Below are 18,677 nucleotides of genomic sequence, written 5' to 3' on the forward strand. Positions count from 1 at the left end.
TCAAGCAAGCTAACTTGATAGAATTCCTGCTCCAGAATCATAAGGTTGCGAACCTCCGGGTGGTGCCTGGACACCTCCCAGAATTACTCCTGACTACAAAGGTCAGTTCCCCTGGAGCAAATGGCTACTTCAGAGGGTGGGCTGATGGCATTATACCCTGCTGTGGTCCCTCTTGGCCCCAAATCCTACCACCTGTGGACCCCAGCACCAAATTTCTAGGAATTTCCCAACCCTGAATTGGCAACTCCCCTTGACTTCTCCTTACCTTCATCTTTGGAAAGCGACCACTGAATTTTGATACCACATACCAGCCGCCGCTTGGTCACCAGGGCCCCAAGCATTTTTGTCGTTTCAATCCCTCTTTTCAACAGTCCTGCTTAACATAATTAATGTTGTGTGCCTTGTGGTTGTGGGAACCAGTTAGAGAGCTCCAGTCCTAGGTCAGCAGTTTGATAAGTATGGGCCTCTTGCTTTTTGAGTTGCACCATTTGAGGAGTTTCTGCAGCTTTCCTGGTAGGCCTTCTAGTTACTTTCCAACTCATGTCCTCCAGTGGTGCTGAATGAAGCTTTTCCAGTCTGAAAAAAAACAACAGCTCTTTTCCACCAGTAGCAAGAACTGTGCCTTGAGAGGCAGTGTGGTGTGGTTAACAGCAGTGGACGCTGGAGATTTGGATTTGATTCCCTGCTTCTCCACATGAGCAGTGAACTCATATCTGGTGAACTCAGCCCCACCTACCTTGCATGGGAGGTGGGGAGAGGAAGGGAAAGGAATTTGTAAGTTTCTTTGAGACTCCTTACAGTTGAGAAAAGTGGGGTATAACTCCGAGTAGTTTTCTTCTTCTTAGCCATGTCCATGGCCCCTTCTGCACATGCAAAATAATGTGTTTTCAAACCACTTCCACAACTGTTTGCAAGTGGATTTTGCCATTCCGCACAGCTTCAAAGAGCATTGAAAGCAGTTTGAAAGTGCATTGCTGCCTGAGGAAAGCAGCTAATGCTCTCCTGCTATTAAAATAACTTTTACTACAAACAACATTTCTGTGTGGTAATAAAACATTTATTAACAAAATTGGTTCAAGGTAAACAGAAGCGTAAGGCGCAGCATGGGGGTCTGATCTTGTGGTATGTGTACTGGGCAGCCAACAGTGCTGTCCCCCAGACACCTAAATTTTTCTCAGCATGCCTGCCAATGAAAAATTATAATGCACACTGGAGCAGCTGTGAGATTCCCAGGCAGGCGATTAAGCCACTTCCTGAAGACTCCTTGCTGCCAGGGGCGCAAGCCATCTAAGCCCACGTCTGGGCAGGTGACCCCTTGGCTTGCTCCACCCCAAACCTCATGAGGAGGTTCCACCACAGCGGGTATTTTGCCCGCTGCCCCCCCAGCTAAAGATCAGTCCCCCATGCGCAAACCGCTGGATAACAACAATAAAGCACATGCATTAAAACAGAACAAAAAAGGGAGAGGTGGGTGGGAAACACGCATGCTCCGACAAATGGGGAGGTGGGGAGGCCGAGCTCCGGCCTAAATAGGCCACCCGGCCACACCTCCCTGGATGACATAAGGGCGCCAAGCGTCACTGGCAAGCTAAAGCCTCGCGAGCCTAGAAGAGCTCGCAAGGCAGGGGGAGGGGAGGAGGCAGCACCATGGAGGCTGTCCCTTCCCCATCAGCAATGGCAGCCGTGGTAAGTCACGGCTGTTCCTTATTCCGCATGTGCGGAATGAGCCTATGTTATAGGGATGTTGGGCTGGGACTAGTATTAGAATAGCACATTTTGGGAGCTGTGTGGAAAGGCCTTAAGACTCATAGTTGCATTAACTGTTCCCTTTATTTATTTAAAATATTTATTTATTTTTCCTGTTCCTGTCTGACAGAATTTCCCATGCAGTGAAGCTCTGTTTGAGGCTGTGGAACAGCAGGATGTGGATACTGTCCAGATTCTCCTCTATCAGTTCGCACCTGAGGAGTTGGACCTCAGCACTCCCAATAGTGAGGGACTGACTGTGCTCGACATCGCCATCCTGACAAATAATGTGCCTATTGCCAAGATTCTGTTGAAAGTTGGGGCAAAAGAGAGTCCACATTGTAAGTATACAAACAGCAGACACCAAATTTGACAGAACACGCCAGAAATGCAATCGCATCGGAGACATACAAAACCAGTTGTGTGGGTATTTACAGACGGTTTGGCAAACCTGCCAAGCCCCAGGACAGAAGAGAAGAAGAGTTTGCATTTATAGCCCACCTTTCTTTCATGTAAGGAGTCTCAAAGCAGCTTACAAGCTCCTTCACTTCCTCTCCCCACAACAGACACCTTGTGAGGTAAGTAGGGCTGAGAGAGTTCTGAAGAACGGTAACTAGCCCAAGGTCCCGCAACAGGAATGTAGGAGTATGTGGGGAATCTTGGTTCACCTGATAAGAGTCTGCCACTCAGGTGGGGAATAAAATGGGGAATAAAATGTGGTTCTTGGTCTGAGAGAGTTCTGAGAGAACTGGGACTTGCCCAAGGTTACCCCGCAAGCCTCATGTGTGGGAGAAAGGAAGCAACCCCATTCACCAGATTAGAATCCATCGCTCAAGTGGGAAGTGGGGAATCTAACCCAGGACTCCAAATTAGAGTCCATGGCTCTTAAACACTGTGCCACGCTGGCCCCAACCTAAGCTTCCATTGCCCATCACGACTCCAAGATACGGTGGGGGGAATGCACCAGGATTGGAAGCATGATGATGTCACTTCTGAGGAAAAGCTGTAAGTGCCATTTGTTGCTCTAAGGCAGAAAGCGCATGTAACTGTAAACTGTAAAAACTGTAAAAAAAAAAACGCTCCCGTTTCCCGCCGTAGCACAAGCTCCAATCACAGTCGAGGAGCGAAACAGGCACCAAGATGATCCCGCCCACTTAGCTCGGTTCCAGGGGGCCAACTCAGTTGCTGTGGGGACAGCCTGGAATCGCCCTCCACTGAAGGGAACCGAGTCGACCTTAGCTCCCTTCTGTAGTGGGGAAAGCCCCTAAGAATCGCCAGAAACTCTGTGGTCATCATGTCCTCACACCCAACCCACAGGTTGTCAGGCTCAACTGGACAACTCAAGCTGCAACTTGCAAGTCTTGAGTGCTCAGTCTGGATTATAAAGAGAGGGTTTGAGGTCCTGCAGTGGTATATTTTAAAAATATTTTCATAATGTTGGTGTGAGCTAGGAGTGATAGGTGTGAGCAAATTGTTCGTCGTACAGAACAGTTTGATGCCTCTGCTTGCCCCACGCAATCTTTCTTTTTTTCCCTCCACTGGGGATTCAGAATGGCTAACACAGAAACACAAAAATATAATTTAGACAATAGCTAAGCAAAAAACGTAAATGTATTGTCGAAGGCTTTCACGGCTGGAATCACTGTGGTGCTGTGTGGTTTCCGGGCTGTATGGCCGTGTTCTAGCATCATTCTCTCCTGATGTTTCGCCTGCAATTTCAACAGGAAGGAAGAAACCATGAAAATGAACAGAATTTGGCTGCCAGTGTTGAAAAACTCTATAATCAAGACAGTGACTGATCAGCTCCACACAAACACAGGACAACTATAGACTATAGCACTCAAAGGGAACAAAGACCAGGATACTTCTATTGACCTTGGTAGCTTCATTGTTACTCCCATGCTACAGACTTCTCTGTGACTCACATGCCAGGCTACTCTATTCAGATGGCCTCACCTTTTCACCTCACAGTATATATATTCCACTTGCTTTCCATTCCTACCATCAGATCCTGTGAAGATGCCAGCCACAGATGCAGGCAAAACGTCAGGAGAGAATGCTGCTAGAACACGGCCATACAGCCTGGAAACCTCACAGCACCCCAAAAAAACGTAAAGATTGTAACTGAAGGTTCCCAATCTCCAGATGGGGTTCACAGATCTTCTGGAATTTTCTCTGATTTCCAGACTACAGAGAAAATGGCTTTTGTGGAGAATAGACACTATGGAATCCTCTGAGCTTGCTTTCCCTCTGCAAACCATTCCTTCCCCACTCGACACTCCCAGATGTCCAGTTTACACTCCTAATGTTTCTCCTGCAACAACAGCTAGCATTTTCAGAGTCATGTCATGGTGAGATGTGACAATTTGCTTCAACTTGCTTCAGCAAATTTATGGCAACTTCAGAGGCATCTTGCCATGACGTGCCTTTGAAAAGGCCAGCCACAGATGTGGGTGAACTATCAGACCACAGCTACACAGCCCAGAAAATCCACAACAGCCAGTCTTCAACAATGCCGTGCCGATTTCTCTGAGCTCTCTGGAGGAAAGGTAGGGTAAAAATGTGGTTGATAGGTGTTATGCAACTATTAGACAATAAGTCTTCTGTACACCTATTAAAGCTTCTTTTAGACACAACCAACACCAAACATTCTGTTAGCACTCCATAAATATTAAGTGGCAGCATTAATTTGTTCATTTGCTTCAAGATGAGCATTGAGGGAAATGTGGAAACGTGCCAAGGGATTGCTACTTTAAGAGGGTTTTTTTTTCTGTTTGCAGCACCAAAACTGCTCAAGAGACTGAGCAACTGTGCAACAATTAAATAGACCAATGAATGTAGAATCCAGAGCCCTGGGACTGTTCTTGGTCTTGGAGGGTCTCAAAAGAAAGCCGAGGGAAGACAGTGAGGCTGTGGCTGGGAGGCAGAAAGCTAATAGCTAGCTGGAAATGAAATTCCTGTCTTCTGGTGTGCGTGCTGGGTTGGGCTGGCTGATCCTGAGGTCAACACTCATCCAATATCAGCAGTAAAGCTTATACACTAAGCGTACTTAGAGTGGCTTATGAAACTCTCCTTTGTCTTCTTTCATGGGACTGTCTTGCTGCATATATATTTAAATATATATATATATTGCTGTTTTGGTGAGGGGAGAGCAAGTGACTTGCCGAGTCCATTAATCACGTTTTAAGCCATGACACACATTCTGACGCCCTTACCTGTGGCTAAAAATACACCGATGGCTACGATTTCACTTGAAACTGTCAAAGCCTATATTTAGGCCTTTCCCAGCAAGCCCATAATGAGACTGTGTTTTCAGGGGTTCAGCTCTAACAGACTCTGCCATTAATTTGGAGTTAGTTAAATTAACAACATTTAGTACTGAGCTGTCAATCTCCGAGCTCCAGGAAATTGCACCTTGAGGCTACTAATATTACTGATTTTTTTTTCCACTGGGCTGAGTGTATATGTAAGGGTGTATACTTTTTTTTAAAAAAAAATCTAGGCTTTCCACGTTGGTGCGCCTTTATTGATTTTTTGCCTCCACAGAACTTATATTATCATTTATCCTGGCCTCCTTTAACCTTCCCTAGGGTGTATTTTTTTTCCTTGCGTAGCATAGCTGCTCAATGAAAAGAGTTGTGTGCTATATATTTATTTGTTTATTTTTTTGTCATGGTTCCTAACTGTGGGGGGAAAAAACCAAGGGTGACAGGACTCAAGGTACGTGATTGACGGCTGAAGCTGCATTCATTAGGGATGACAAATCTACAGGAAACACAGTCTTGAGTGTGCTAAACAGCATTAAAAAAACACTAAACTAATTTTTCATTGACCTCATCTGTAAATAAGTGCAGTCAGATGGCATACAAAAGTGATCGTAAATTAGTATCCATTTCCTGTCATTAATATAAACAAACTTGTGAACACCGAGAATACGGATCTATAACCGTTCTGTTAAAAACAGTGCCTACCAAATATAGGCTTATTGCAGCTTTTTGAATTGGGATCCCAATCCAGCCAAAGGCTATAGAGAAACAGAAGATGGTGGCTGTATGTATAGCTCCAGCTGGATGGGGAGCTATAGCAACAATCTTTTTATCCCACCTTTTCTCTAAGGAGTTTAGGGGATTACACACACGCTTTCCACACAGACACTTTAAAATGTTTTGAGGCAGAAAATAAAACAGTTCCTCTGTGGAGTTCCACATTGTTTTTACCCAAAAAACCTTTTATTTACAGACTCAAAACGTTTTAAATGAATCTCCTTTTAAAACGATTTTCTGGCTGAAAGGTTTCAAAAATGGCTTCATTTGCCTGTGCAGTCCCTTTAAGTCATTCCCCATATCTCTCTGCCAGCCACGCACTTCCTCATGGGTGCCATTTTGTGAGCTCACTCCTTTCCCCCTCACCTGTTTTTGGAGCATTTGGGCCAAGTTTCCTCAATTTTGGGGGGCTAATTTTTGAGGAAAGGATCATAGAAGGTGCAGAGACTTGCAGCACCCTGCTGTGAAGCACTGACACAGCGATTCCACCCTACGAATTCAAAATAAATATCTTCAGAACACTGCCTATGACAGTGATGGCGAACCTTTTTGAGACCGAGTGCCCAAATTGCAACCCAAAACCCACTTATTTATCGCAAAGTGCCAACACGGCAATTTAGCCTGATACTGAAGTTTTAGTTTAGGAAAAAAGGTTGGCTCCGAGGAGTGCGTTACTCAGGAGTAAGCTTGGTGGTAGTCGGTTTTGAAGCAACCATGCAACTCTTCCAACGGGTGAATTGTGACCCTAGGACCGTGGTGGCGAACCTTTGGCACCCCAGATGTTATGGACTACAATTCCCAGCAGCCCCATCCAACATGGCCAATTGGAATTGTAGTCCATAACATCTGGAGTGCCAAAGGTTCGCCACCACTGCCCTAGGAGGGTTCATTAGGAACAAGCCCCATTGCCAGCAACTGAGCTTACTCCCAGGTAAAGGAGCGTGCTTTAGTTCAAATTCAAATTCAAAGACCTTTATTAGGCATCAAGAGAAAATACAGATAAAACTGGCGGTAATATGATCCTGAGTTTGATAGGGTAAAACAACTGCTCATAGTTCATACAGTACAAACTTCAAGAAAATAAGTAAATAAAAGGAGAGCCAGAAACTTATTTTACAATATCGAGCAGGAACTTGGCCACCATTTTCAGCTGCCTGGGATCCTCATTGTTCAAGAGGCGGTTCAATTTGGAATATGGAGGGCACAAGTAAGTCGGTGTTGAGAAAAACAAGCTAGGTCTGAGATCTATGAATTTCGGGCAGACTAATAGAACATGCTCCAAAGATTCCTCAGAGGTTGAGCAATATGGACATGTATGTATTTTCTGTGAGTATGCCATGAATCTCTCCGGGGAGAAGGTAAGAGGGAATGTATTTGTTCTTGCTCTGGTGAATAACCACCTAGACTTTGAGTCGAGCAAGATATTTAGGTAAGCAGCTGTCCTGCAGTTCCCAGGCATGATTTCAAAGTGAAGAGGGGAAAACAGGCTCCTTGCTTTGCTAACTAGGAGTTGATGTTCCAGGTCAAATAGCCGTTCCTTAATACAGTGGTGCAGATCACTGGGGGAAAGCATAAGGAGCTGGTCCCAAGAGAAACCCAGGGAGGGTGCTTTAGTTCTTTGCATGAAAATCAGTGGGGTTTAACAGCGCTTAACAGGGTTACCTACACTGCTTCCCCAAAGCTAGTTCTTAGGATTAATGCTAATAATCGAGCCCAGTGGCCCAGGCCAGCCTAGATGTGGGGGGGGGGGGCTCTGTTTGCACGTGCCCACAGAGAGGGCTCTGAGTGCCACCTCTGGCACCCGTGCCATAGGTTCGCCACCACTGGCCTACGAGGTGAGTTTCAGTTTGGGTTGCCAAACTCCAGGTAGGGCCTGGAAACCTGGGATTACAACTGCTCTCAAGACAACAAAAATCAGTTCCCCTGGAGAAAATGGCCGTTTGGAGGGAGGAGTCTCTGACATCATATCCTGTTGAAATCCCTCCTTTCCCAAACCATACCTCCTCTGGGCTTCATGACAGTTATCCAGGGATTTCCCAGTTTGGAATTGGCAAGCCTAGTTATAGTGCAATCCTATGCGGCATTGCTCCGGTCTAGGTCCCCTGAAATCAATGAACTTAGACTGGAGTAACTCTATTAAAGACTGGAGTAACTCTACCTAAGATTGTAGTGTTAAACTCAGGACCAAAACCAGATGATATAAATGACACAAGTTGAGACAGGGGGTCCCCTAACCTGACTTGTGGACACACATGATATTGGGGAACTGGAACTCCTGGTCAGTTGAGTGCCCAATTTAACACAGGACCATGGCATGGGGAGGAGGGGCTTCAGCCTATTCTCTTTCATCTGAGCCAAAAAAGGCCCCAGCTTGCTTGGGAACCAGGTTTCCCAATGGCATATTTGTCTACAAGGTAGGTCACTCAACCTTACCTGTGTCTCACATACTTCAAGAGCCGGTGTGGTATACTGGTTAAAAGTGATGGGCTCTAATCTGAAGAACCAAGTTCGATTCCCTACTCCTCCACATGAAGCCTGCTGGGTGACCTTGGGCTAGACACAGTTCTCTCAGAATTTTCTCAGCCCCACCTCCCTGACAAGATGTCTGTTGTGGAAAGAAGAGGCAAAGGAGTTTATTAGCCGCTTTGAGATTCTTTATGACTGAGAAAAGCAAGTTATAAATCCAAAGTCGTCTTCTGTCTTCTTTTTGTTTGGCCCCAAGAGACAGTAAGTGTGGTGCAGTGATTAAGAGTAAGTGGACTCTCATTTGAAGAACTGGGTTTGATTACCCATTCCTACATTCCTGCTGGGTGACCTTGAGCTAGTCTTAGCCCCACCTATCTCACAAGGTGTCTGTGGTGAGGAGAGAGTTTGTAAGCTGCCCTGAGGGTCCTTACAGGAGAGTAAAAGCAGGGTATAAATCCAAACTCTTCCTCTTCCTCCTTCTCCTCTTATTCTTCTTTGCAGCTCAGATTCACCCAGTGAAGCCTTATACATGTGGGTTTCCCCAGTTGGCCAAATAGCCTACTTCTGGGACTACTGCAGTTGGGAAATGGTGCAGAGGAGAAAACTGAAGTCCTTTAATCAAATGGGCACCATACACATGAGAATTGAAGAGAACATACAAGTCACGTATGACTGTTGCGCAGGACACTGAGTGGGGCCCCCAGACACAACCTGTGTGCTTTATAATGTGTGTGAGACCCTTGTCTAATCGAGTAGCTTAGACTAGGCACGTGGACTCAGATATAACCGACTGAATATACAGTTGAAAGATAGCTCGATTCCCCACTCACAATTAGATGCATGCTCGCCACTCCAAATATCCAGGTTTCCTGCAGAACTCCCCACTACACCAGCGCCAAATGCGCATTCACCCCATTTCTGTCGCTCCCCCCCCCCCAGCACGTGTTATTTTAGAACCTGGAACAAAGTAGACCTTTTCAAAATACATGTGGTCAATTTGGAGCAGTGGGGAAGTGGGGGGGGGGTGAATCCGAATTCGAGCTACCCACCCTTGTGAGTGATGTGGAGCCCCCCATCCAATTTGGGTGCAGTGGGCTGCCCTTTATTTTATTTTTATTTCACGTAGCTGAAATCCATGTGGATACGTGGTGACATGGAGCTGGTTTGGAATGCTTTGTGTGAAAGGCAACACAAAGGAATGCTACACCTCGTATGCACGTGTATACGAGGAGACAAAGCAGCACAGAAACGGGGCATTGCTTTAAACGCCTGTTTCCCTGTTTCTGTGTGCAGTACTTCTGCGCATGCTCACACAGACGTGGATCCGAAGTGTAAAAAAAAAAGTCCCGCCCCAGCACAATGCAGCAGCCAATCAGGGAGCCCCTGACCAGATCACACGGCAGATCTGCGAACAGTGGGGAATTTTGCCTGGCTCAGGGGTAGGGAACCTGCGGCTCTCCAGATGTTCAGGAACTACAATTCCCATCAGCCTCTGTCAGCATGGCCAATTGGCCATGCTGGTAGGGGCTGATGGGAATTGTAGTTCCTGAACATCTGGAGAGCCGCAGGTTCCCTACCCCTGGCCTGGCTGCTGTGTTGCCTGGAGCAGGGGTCGTTTGGGGGCTGCAGGCTGCAGTGGGGACCATGAAACCATGCTGAAAAGGTCCCAAATCAAACCAAACCAGTTTGTATCCACTTTCACTTTTCCAGTGGGAAATCAACCATACTGTACTATTTTTTTTAAGCTGTCATCAGGTCTCCCATTTTGGGGGATACCAAAAAATAAATTCTGAAACATCTCTGAAATATGTGGGATTAACTGGGCATAACAGGAGTCAGCATTTGCAGGCTCCCAAGATTGTTTTCTCCTCTCCCCCATCCACCCCGACCCTGGTATTTCTGTGACTCCTGGTATTGGCTTGCCAGGTTGATTTAGATATGATTCTGTCAGTTTCAAGGGGTGTTCGCTGTTTTTAACTGGAGGGGGTTTTTTTTGCTGTAGAGTGTGTGTGTGCGTGCGTGTGCGTGTTGGGGGTTCCCCTTTTGTGGATTCCCATGTTGTGCATTGAGGTCCTCATATTTTGCGTAAGTTAAGATTCTTATATTTTATCTAATTTCAGATTCCACTGGGCAAACTCCCAATAACTATCATTGGCCCTGCTCCCTGGTTGTGGTGTTAAGTTTGTTTGTTTATATGTTTGTCTTGCATTTTTAAATTTTATATCTACTTTATTTTACATACTTTTTTCATGTTTCGATGTTTGCCTTCTTGGAGAACCTCTTTGGGTAGAAATGATTTTGATCAATTAATAAATACAATTTTGCAAAATGTTAAATCTGAATGAAATTTTTATTTCTGTTCTGATGCACAAGTTAGCAGATCATTCTGTTCTATCCCACATCACAGTGTTCATACTTCTTGAGCAGGTGGATAAACACCGCAAGTCATAATGAATCTGATTACAGGCATCCCCCACCCCAGACAGAACTTTGGATGGCTAACCACATATCTAAAGAAGAGTTGGAGAGACTCTCTCATAGCCCTGAATGAAAAACTGAATGTTTGTTTGTTTGTGTGGTTATTAAGGCATTTTTATCCCGAGGGATCCAAAATATACTGAAATTAGGGCCAAATTTCTTGATGCATTGCTGAGAGGTTTAAACTGGCAATCCAACCTTGAAAAGATGACATTATTACTATCAGGGCACTGGTTCTTATATTTTTTTGAGACAGTTTCATTTTGCAAAAACAAGAAAAAGTCAGCCTAGAACTCATAGAATGAATTTGCATGAGGGTGGATGTTTTAGGGATTAAAAACATTTTTTAAAAACAATAAAAACGCTATTTTTATTGTTGTGCTTTTAATTTTAACGTTTTAGTGTTTCTCCTGCACTTTTTTTGTCATGACTTCATTTGGCATACTGAAATTTAGATACCAAATTAACAATATATTTTCAATAACACAAATCCTGCTTTACAAGGAGGTCCCCATCCCTCCTCAGGAGTTTTAGGTCACAGAGCTATCATTCCTAGGACAAAAGAGTCGCACATGTCTTGCAGCATGGCAGCTCCACAGCCAAAGGGCTTGTGCCCTCATTGTGGCCATTACTGCATGTGGAAAGGAGCCACAAACACAGCTTAAATGTGGGGCAGTGGGCAAGATGTCCCCTCACAATTCCCTTCCCTTGATGTACAAGTCCCTGGCCAAACAGGCTGTGCATTTGGGTGTCTATGAGTGTTATCACTTCAGTACAAGCCAGGCTAACCATGTGTGTCCCCTTTATGAGGAGGCAAGGAAAAAATGCCTGTCACATCTACTGCACAAAATGACATATTGTTCTGATAAAGTTTGTTGTGAAAAACTATTACAAGATAAGAAGGAGAATATTACTAAATGGGTAGCAAAACTCTGCCTATTCATTATGAAAAAGAAAAAATGATCTGAATATGGTATCCCCCTTAGATATTTTTGTTTTGTTTAGTATTTTATGCTGTTTTGTGTGTTTACAAAGTATAATGATATATAGATGGCTAGTGCTGGAATACGGGAGAGAGATCATTTCTTGTTTGTTTGTAGAATATTTTGGAGATTTATAATATCATCAATTAATTGACTTTAATAAATAAAGTCTTCTTCTTCTTCTTCTTCTTCTTCTTCTTCTTCTTCTTCTTCTTCTTCTTCTTCTTCTTCTTCTTCTTCTTCTTCTTCTTCTTCTTCTTCTTCAGGCTAACCATGTAAACCTAAAGAGAGTTACTTCAGACTAAACCTATTCATTTTAATGGGCTTAGACTGGAGAAACTCTCCTTAGGATTGAACCAAGGATGTAGGTAAAGGGGAGTTCTCGGGTTCAACCCCCCATTAGGTGTACAAAACCCCGCCCCCGTTTGTGGGTTTTTTTGTATTTTAAGGGTTTTTTGGGGTTGCAGGGGACGTGGTTTTTAGGCTAGCAGCACTAAAATTTCAGGGATTTGTTGAGAGTCTCTCCTGATGATACCACCCTGGTTTGGTGAGGTTTGGTTCAGGGGGTCCAAAGTTATGGACTCCCGAAGGGGGTGCCCCCATCCCCCATTGTTTCCAATGGGAGCTAATAGAAGATGGGGCTACACTTTTGAGGGCCCATAACTTTGGACCCCCGGAACCAAACTTCACCAAACCTGGGTGGCATCATCAGGAGAGTCTCCTAAAGATACCCTGAAAGTTTGGTGCTGCTAGCTTAACAATTGCACCCCTGACAGCAGGCACCCCCCCAAATTTCCCCAGATTCTCCTTTTAAATCCACCCCCTTCGACTTTGGATTCCCAAAGGGAGAATCTATAGTCCGCTGTTTCAGCATTGAAAGTGGGACATTTCCCACAGGGTGGGGGATAATCCACGCCCCAAAGCAAGCATCGCAATGTTGGCCTGCTAGGGACCCCAGAGTCCCACTGGGTGGATTTAAAAGGAGACTCTGGGCTCCCTAGTTTAAACATCATTGAAAGTGATGCTGTTTGGGGGTGGATTCCAGCATCACGGTGGCCACCCATTGGGGCCCCCCCGCAAAACTCAGATGTTGCACCGTGCTCCATTTTCCCTAGCTACGCCTCTACCCGGGGGGGAGGGCAGAAGGGACTGCCAGCTGCTGGCTGGGAGCCCAGCTGGTGGGGGAGGCAGAGCGGGGCAGGGGGGCAGGGATGTCTGCCATTCCTTGCCATGGAGAGCTGCTTTTATAAGCACTGCTGGGGGCAGAGCTTGGGGAGGCGTGGCCATGCCCCCAGGGGCAGGTGGGGGCGTGGCCACACACCCCACCCTACCCCTAAAAATCTATACCTATGGCACTGGATTGAACTGTAAAGGTGCCCCAACTGCAGAAGCAACTCAAGCAGTTGCTGAGAATAGTTATATTTTGAGAGCTGTCAATGAAGCTCCATGCAGTCCTTTGACTCAGGTAAGACTTGCGCATCCAACACAAGCATCACTGTCCAGCTATGTATTTTGGCCTGCCAGGTGTCCTGCAGTCCCACACTTTTCATTCTCAAGTAGGAAAAAAGATCAGGAGATAGACTGTGGCTCTGGTGGACCACCGCAATGGCTTTGGTTGAAGCCATTGTAGCACAGCAGTTGGACTATTAGACAAGGGAGCAGCAGTGGTGTAGGAGGTTAAGAGCTCGTGTATCTAATCTGGAGGAACCGGGTTTGATTCCCAGCTCTGCCGCCTGAGCTGTGGAGGCTTATCTGGGGAATTCAGATTAGCCTGTGCACTCCCACACACGCCAGCTGGGTGACCTTGGCCTAGTCACAGTTCTTTGGAGCTCACTCAGCCCCACCTACCTCACAGGGTGTTTGTTGTGAGGGGGGAAGGGCAAGGAGATTGTAAGTCCCTTTGAGTCTCCTGCAGGAGAGAAAGGGGGGATATAAATGTTCTTCTTCTTCTTCTTCTTCTTCTTCTTCTTCTTCTTCTTCTTCTTCTTCTTCTTCTTCTTCTTCTTCTTCTTCTTCTTCTTCTTCTTCTTCTTCTTCTTCTTTAGCATCGCACTTGTCCCTGAAGTATCATTGGGTCAATCTGGGCCTCTATCTCTCTTCCTCGCTAAGACTACTATACCTCAGAGGATTGTTGTGATAATAAAATGGAGGAAGGAAAGGTCATACTTGCTGTCCTGAGAAACTTGAAGGAAGGGTGGGATTAAATTGCAGCTGATTTTTATGTGCAAAAATTTTTGTAGGTCACAGGCTTGTTACTGATGCCTTCTTCCCCAGAATATTTTGCCATATCCTGAAAGGTGTTGGGTGCATCTCTTGAATGGCATTTGTTCAGCTCAGTCAAAAAGCTTCTGGCTAGATCTGGTCAAGATGATGGCTGCTTCTTTCAAAGTGGAATTCAGGATATTTGGTTGTGCAAAATCTCGATGCTTACATTGTTCCCTTCACCTGGCAGTTGTCGATATGGAAAGCCGGTTGATCCTCCTGAGCAACTTACTGCAAGAAGCCCAGCAACGGCTGACTGATTTATCTGTGCAAGTGACGAACGAGGGGCTCGGTACAGACAGTGCAGAGAAAGAGAAGCAGCGGAAAGCTTGGGAGTGGAGATACCGGCTCTACAAGCACATGAAGGCAGGCTGTGAACACTCCAGTAAGAACAACCAAGCACATTCCAAACACCAATCGTGCGTTGTGTGAAGAAATGTTTCCTTTTATTAGTCCTAATTCTCCCCCCCCCCCCCAGGATTTTCAATGTATGCCCCCTGGTTTTAGTATTGTGATAAAAATAAAGCAGCAGTGGCGTAGGAGGTTAAGAGCTCATGTATCTAATCTGGAGGAACTGGGTTTGATTCCCAGCTCTGCCGCCTGAGCTGTGGAGGCTTATCTGGGGAATTCAGATTAGCCACTCACGCCAGCTGGGTGACCTTGGGCTAGTCACAGCTTCTCGGAGCTCTCTCAGCCCCACCCACCTCACAGGGTGTTTGTTGTGAGGAAGCAAGGGCAAGGAGATTGTAAGCCCCTTTGAGTCTCCTGCAGGAGAGAAAGGGGGGATATAAATCCAAACTCCTCTTCTTCTTCTTCTTCTTCTTCTTCTTCTTCTTCTTCTTCTTCTTCTTCTTCTTCTTCTTCTTCTTCTTCTTCTTCTTCTTCTTCTTCTTCTTCTTCTTCTTCTTCTTCTTCTTCTTCTTCTTCTTCTTCTTCTTCTTCTTCTTCTTCTTCTTCTTCTTCTTCTTCTTCTTCTTCTTCTTCTTCTTCTTCTTCTCTGTCAACATTTTCTACCCCATGCACAATTGTATAGACTTCAATCATATCCCCCTTCAGACGTCTCCTCTCCAAACTAAAGAGTCCCAAAGGCTGCTGTGAGGGCGATCTGGCTGCGACATCTGTCACCCCATCGATCACCAGGGTTGATTCGGCTGATCTGGCTGGCTAGGCGGGTGTCCCCTACCTCCCTCACTGCTCCATGTGCGTCCCTCTCGAAGCTGCACACTCGGTGGAAGAGGACGACCATCCCAGATAGAAGGAGTGTACCGTTCTTTGGTCAAGGGTCAACAACCAAGACTGAAGCGATGCAATACACCATATACTCTATATAGCAGTGATTCCCAAAGTGGGCGCCACCGCCCCCTGGTGGGTGCTGCAGCGATCCAGGGGGGTGGTGATGGCCCCAGGTAGAAACATTAATACATATATCTTTCTGTTTAATTGCTATTAAAAATTTTAAAAAAATAATTTCCAGGGGGCGCTAAGTAATATTTTTTCTGGAAAAAAGGGCGGTAGGCCAAATAAGTTTGGGAACCACTGCTATATAGGAATCCACTGGCAATTTATAGCACAGCAATTCTCCAATTATTCCTCGTTAGTATTTATCTTGAGCTGTTAACGTCAATTTTACCACTGCAAAAACTGGTACAGCCTACAACACTGACCATGTTTAAATCTCAGTGGGTAGTGGAAAAAATTATTATTTATTAGATGCATTCTTAAGTCCAGGGCTATTGTTTCCAGCAGAAAGTGAATTCTCCCCCCCCCCCCAAAAGCGGACAACACCCCCACCCCCAAATAATATGGGGTTTCGGCTTTTTTAAAAAAATCAGTTCTTTTAAATTCAAACCCACAAAATACCACTCCAAAAATGGTGCAGCCCCCTAATTGCACTGTGAATGTGACTACCAATCACATTCATGGAAAATGCAAAGTATAATTTGCAAATATTTCATTCTGAATGAAATTTGTTGCACCCTGTGTTAACCAACAAGAAGGAATTTTCTGCAAGGAAATTTTTGTTTCATCAATGTGCTTGCTTACTTGGTGATAGCTTGAATCAATTGGTGAAGTAAAAATGAGCCCTTTGGTTTCTTATCTGTCCCCTTCTTGACCTCTAAGGGTGTACATGTTCTTGATTGACTCATATTGAGGAAGCGTTTGACTGGGATGGGGTGGGGGTATCCAAAAGGTATTAAGGCCACCAGCGAGACAAATGGTGCCCATCAGATCTCATTAGCATGGGCTGCTCATTAGTGTTCAAAAGGTCAACACAAATATCTTCAGAACAAAGCTCACTACAGTTTGGGCTTGCTTCTTTGAAGATCCTGCCGACTGTTTGAACAGTATTTGTTCCACATGAGACATGATGTTTTCTCTTTGCTCCCAGGAGAACCTGAGGCACCAACCAACGTCTGCCTTATGGTAACAAGCAGTACATCACTCACTGTCACCTTCCAAGAACCTCACAGCGACAACTCAGCGGTGGTGACCAAATACAAAGGTACCCGATTTGAATAAATTGTCCGACCTTTCAGTTCCACGACGTTGTCGTTCCCTCAAGACTGATGGTACTGAGGAAATATGTTTTTATATTAATGATATTTATTTTGGAAGCTCCTAAACATTATTGTGTCACATATTTAGCTGAAGTAGTTTCAACCTGCATTTCTCCTAAAAGCACACAGTTTTCAGCCCCTCAGAGCACTTGTCCCAGATGTGTATGAGAATCGTAGAGTTGAAAGAGACCACAGGGGCAACCCAGTCCAACCCCCTGCCATGCAGGAACACACAGTCAAAGCACTCCTGACAGATAGCCATCCAGCCTCTGTTTAAAAACCCGCAAAGAAGGAGATCCCACCACACTCCGAGGCAGATTATTCCACTGTCAAACAGCCCTAACCGTCAGGAAGTTCTTCCTGTCGTTATTGCTTTATCTGTTCCTGTACAGTAAAAAGGCTGGAACTTTCTTCAGAGAACGTCCAATTTGCTCATTTTTTACAAACGATTCCACAAAAGAATGTTTATTCATTTAGAATATTTGTGTCCAGTGGTGGGATCCAAAAATAGGTAACAGGTTCCCATGGTGGTGGGATTCAAACAGTGGCGTAGCGCCAATGGGGCTGGGCGGGGCATGACGGGGGCATGGCCGGGTACTCCGGGGGAGGGGCATTAATAATTTCTCTGTTACTGTAAAAAAGTTTTACTGTAAAAAAAAAGTTCCTAATTTCCAGCTGGTATCTTTCTGTCCATAATTTAATCTCATTATAGCAAGTCCTATTGTCTACTGCCAACAGAAACAACTACTTCTCCTCTAATTGACTGCCTGTCAAATATCTTTTTTCCACCACCCACTGAGATTTAAACATGGTCAGTGTTGTAGGCTGTACCAGTTTTTGCAGCAGTAAAATTGACGTTAACAGCTCAAGATAAATACTAACGAGGAATAATTGGAGAATTGCTGTACTATAAATTGCCAGTGGATCCTATAGAGTATATGGTGTATTGCATTGCTTCAGTCTTGGTTGTTGACCCTTGACCGAAGAACGGTACACTCCTTCTATCTGGGATGGTCGTCCTCTTCCACCGAGTGCGCAGCTTCAGGAGGGATGCACATGGAGCGGTGAGGGAGGGAGGAGACACCCGCCTAGCCAGCCAGATCAGCCAAATCAACCCTCGGTTCCTCCAGATTAGAATACACCTGCTCTTAACCACTACACCACTGCTGCTCTTTAAGGCACTTAAAAGGCACTTAAAAGAATCCAGGTTGCATATCTGGTGAATCTCTGTGTGGAGAGAATTCCAAAGCATACTGGAAAAGCCCTGTCTCTTGTATTTATCCATCCAGCTTTCAAATGCGGGGACACATATTATGGTGCCTTTGAGTAATACCTTATCAAGCGGGTAGATACATAAGGGAACAGGGATCTTTTGGTACTCTGGTCTCAGACTGTGTAGGATTTTATAGGTCCAATTTGATCTTTGAACGGCACCAGTACAGAACTTATAAAACTGACAAAAATATGTAGCTGCCACGTTTTGAACATGAAGTCGTTACGTTCATCGTAAGGAATAGGCGGGACGCAGCGATATCAGGGTCCGGTGGAGAGAAGCCAGCGGCAGGTCAATCTAGCTAATCTGCCGAGCTCTGGTCCCTGGCACCTTTTATTAGGGTTTTCCAAAGGGGGCGGGAAAGCGGGAGAATATTGTACAGTACATGACTCATGGGGTCTGCGTACGTGCGGGAGGAAACATTCCTGTCTGGGCCTAATCCATACCTGGGGGTATGTACCTTTGTCCAGGGCATCCCATGACCGTGAGTCATGGGGGCCTTGTGACAGGTGAGCTCACTTGCCCAGAGGGCAACAGATTGCGCAGGCATCCCTGTGCTCTGTCTGAGGCTCTGCTGGGTTAAGCTGGCTCACCCCAACAGAACAGATTGAAGCTACCAGTCATCATGGTGACTTCCGGCGGAATGGCATTTCACCCTGGCTGTGCTCTTGAGTGCTCCCAAACGACTCTTTGCTGATAGGGGCTTTTTTTTCTCAGCTGTAGATGAAGTTTTTCTCAGCTCTCACCTCCCCAGATATTGAGATCCTTAAATTTGATGGATGGACTGAAAGGCTCTTGATTTTAGACCAACCAGTTCTGGAAAAATCCAGAATCAGCAGTGTGAGTGAGCCATTGAGCTTTTGGAAAC

At 45.4% G+C, this 18,677-nt stretch overlaps 1 protein-coding gene across 1 annotated transcript in view; it reads left to right on the forward strand.

The window, feature by feature from the left end:
- The window catches only part of ANKFN1 (ankyrin repeat and fibronectin type III domain containing 1), a 220,743-nt gene that overhangs the window by 36,089 nt on the left and 165,977 nt on the right, over positions 1-18,677 (forward strand). The window contains exons 4-6 of the mRNA XM_048487371.1: positions 1,877-2,087; positions 14,169-14,363; positions 16,368-16,481. Of these exons, the coding sequence (XP_048343328.1) occupies positions 1,877-2,087; positions 14,169-14,363; positions 16,368-16,481 (520 nt within the window). The remainder of the gene's footprint in view (positions 1-1,876; positions 2,088-14,168; positions 14,364-16,367; positions 16,482-18,677) is intronic.

This window comes from Sphaerodactylus townsendi, linkage group LG03 (assembly GCF_021028975.2).
Source record: "Sphaerodactylus townsendi isolate TG3544 linkage group LG03, MPM_Stown_v2.3, whole genome shotgun sequence".
NCBI classification, from domain to species: domain Eukaryota; kingdom Metazoa; phylum Chordata; class Lepidosauria; order Squamata; family Sphaerodactylidae; genus Sphaerodactylus; species Sphaerodactylus townsendi.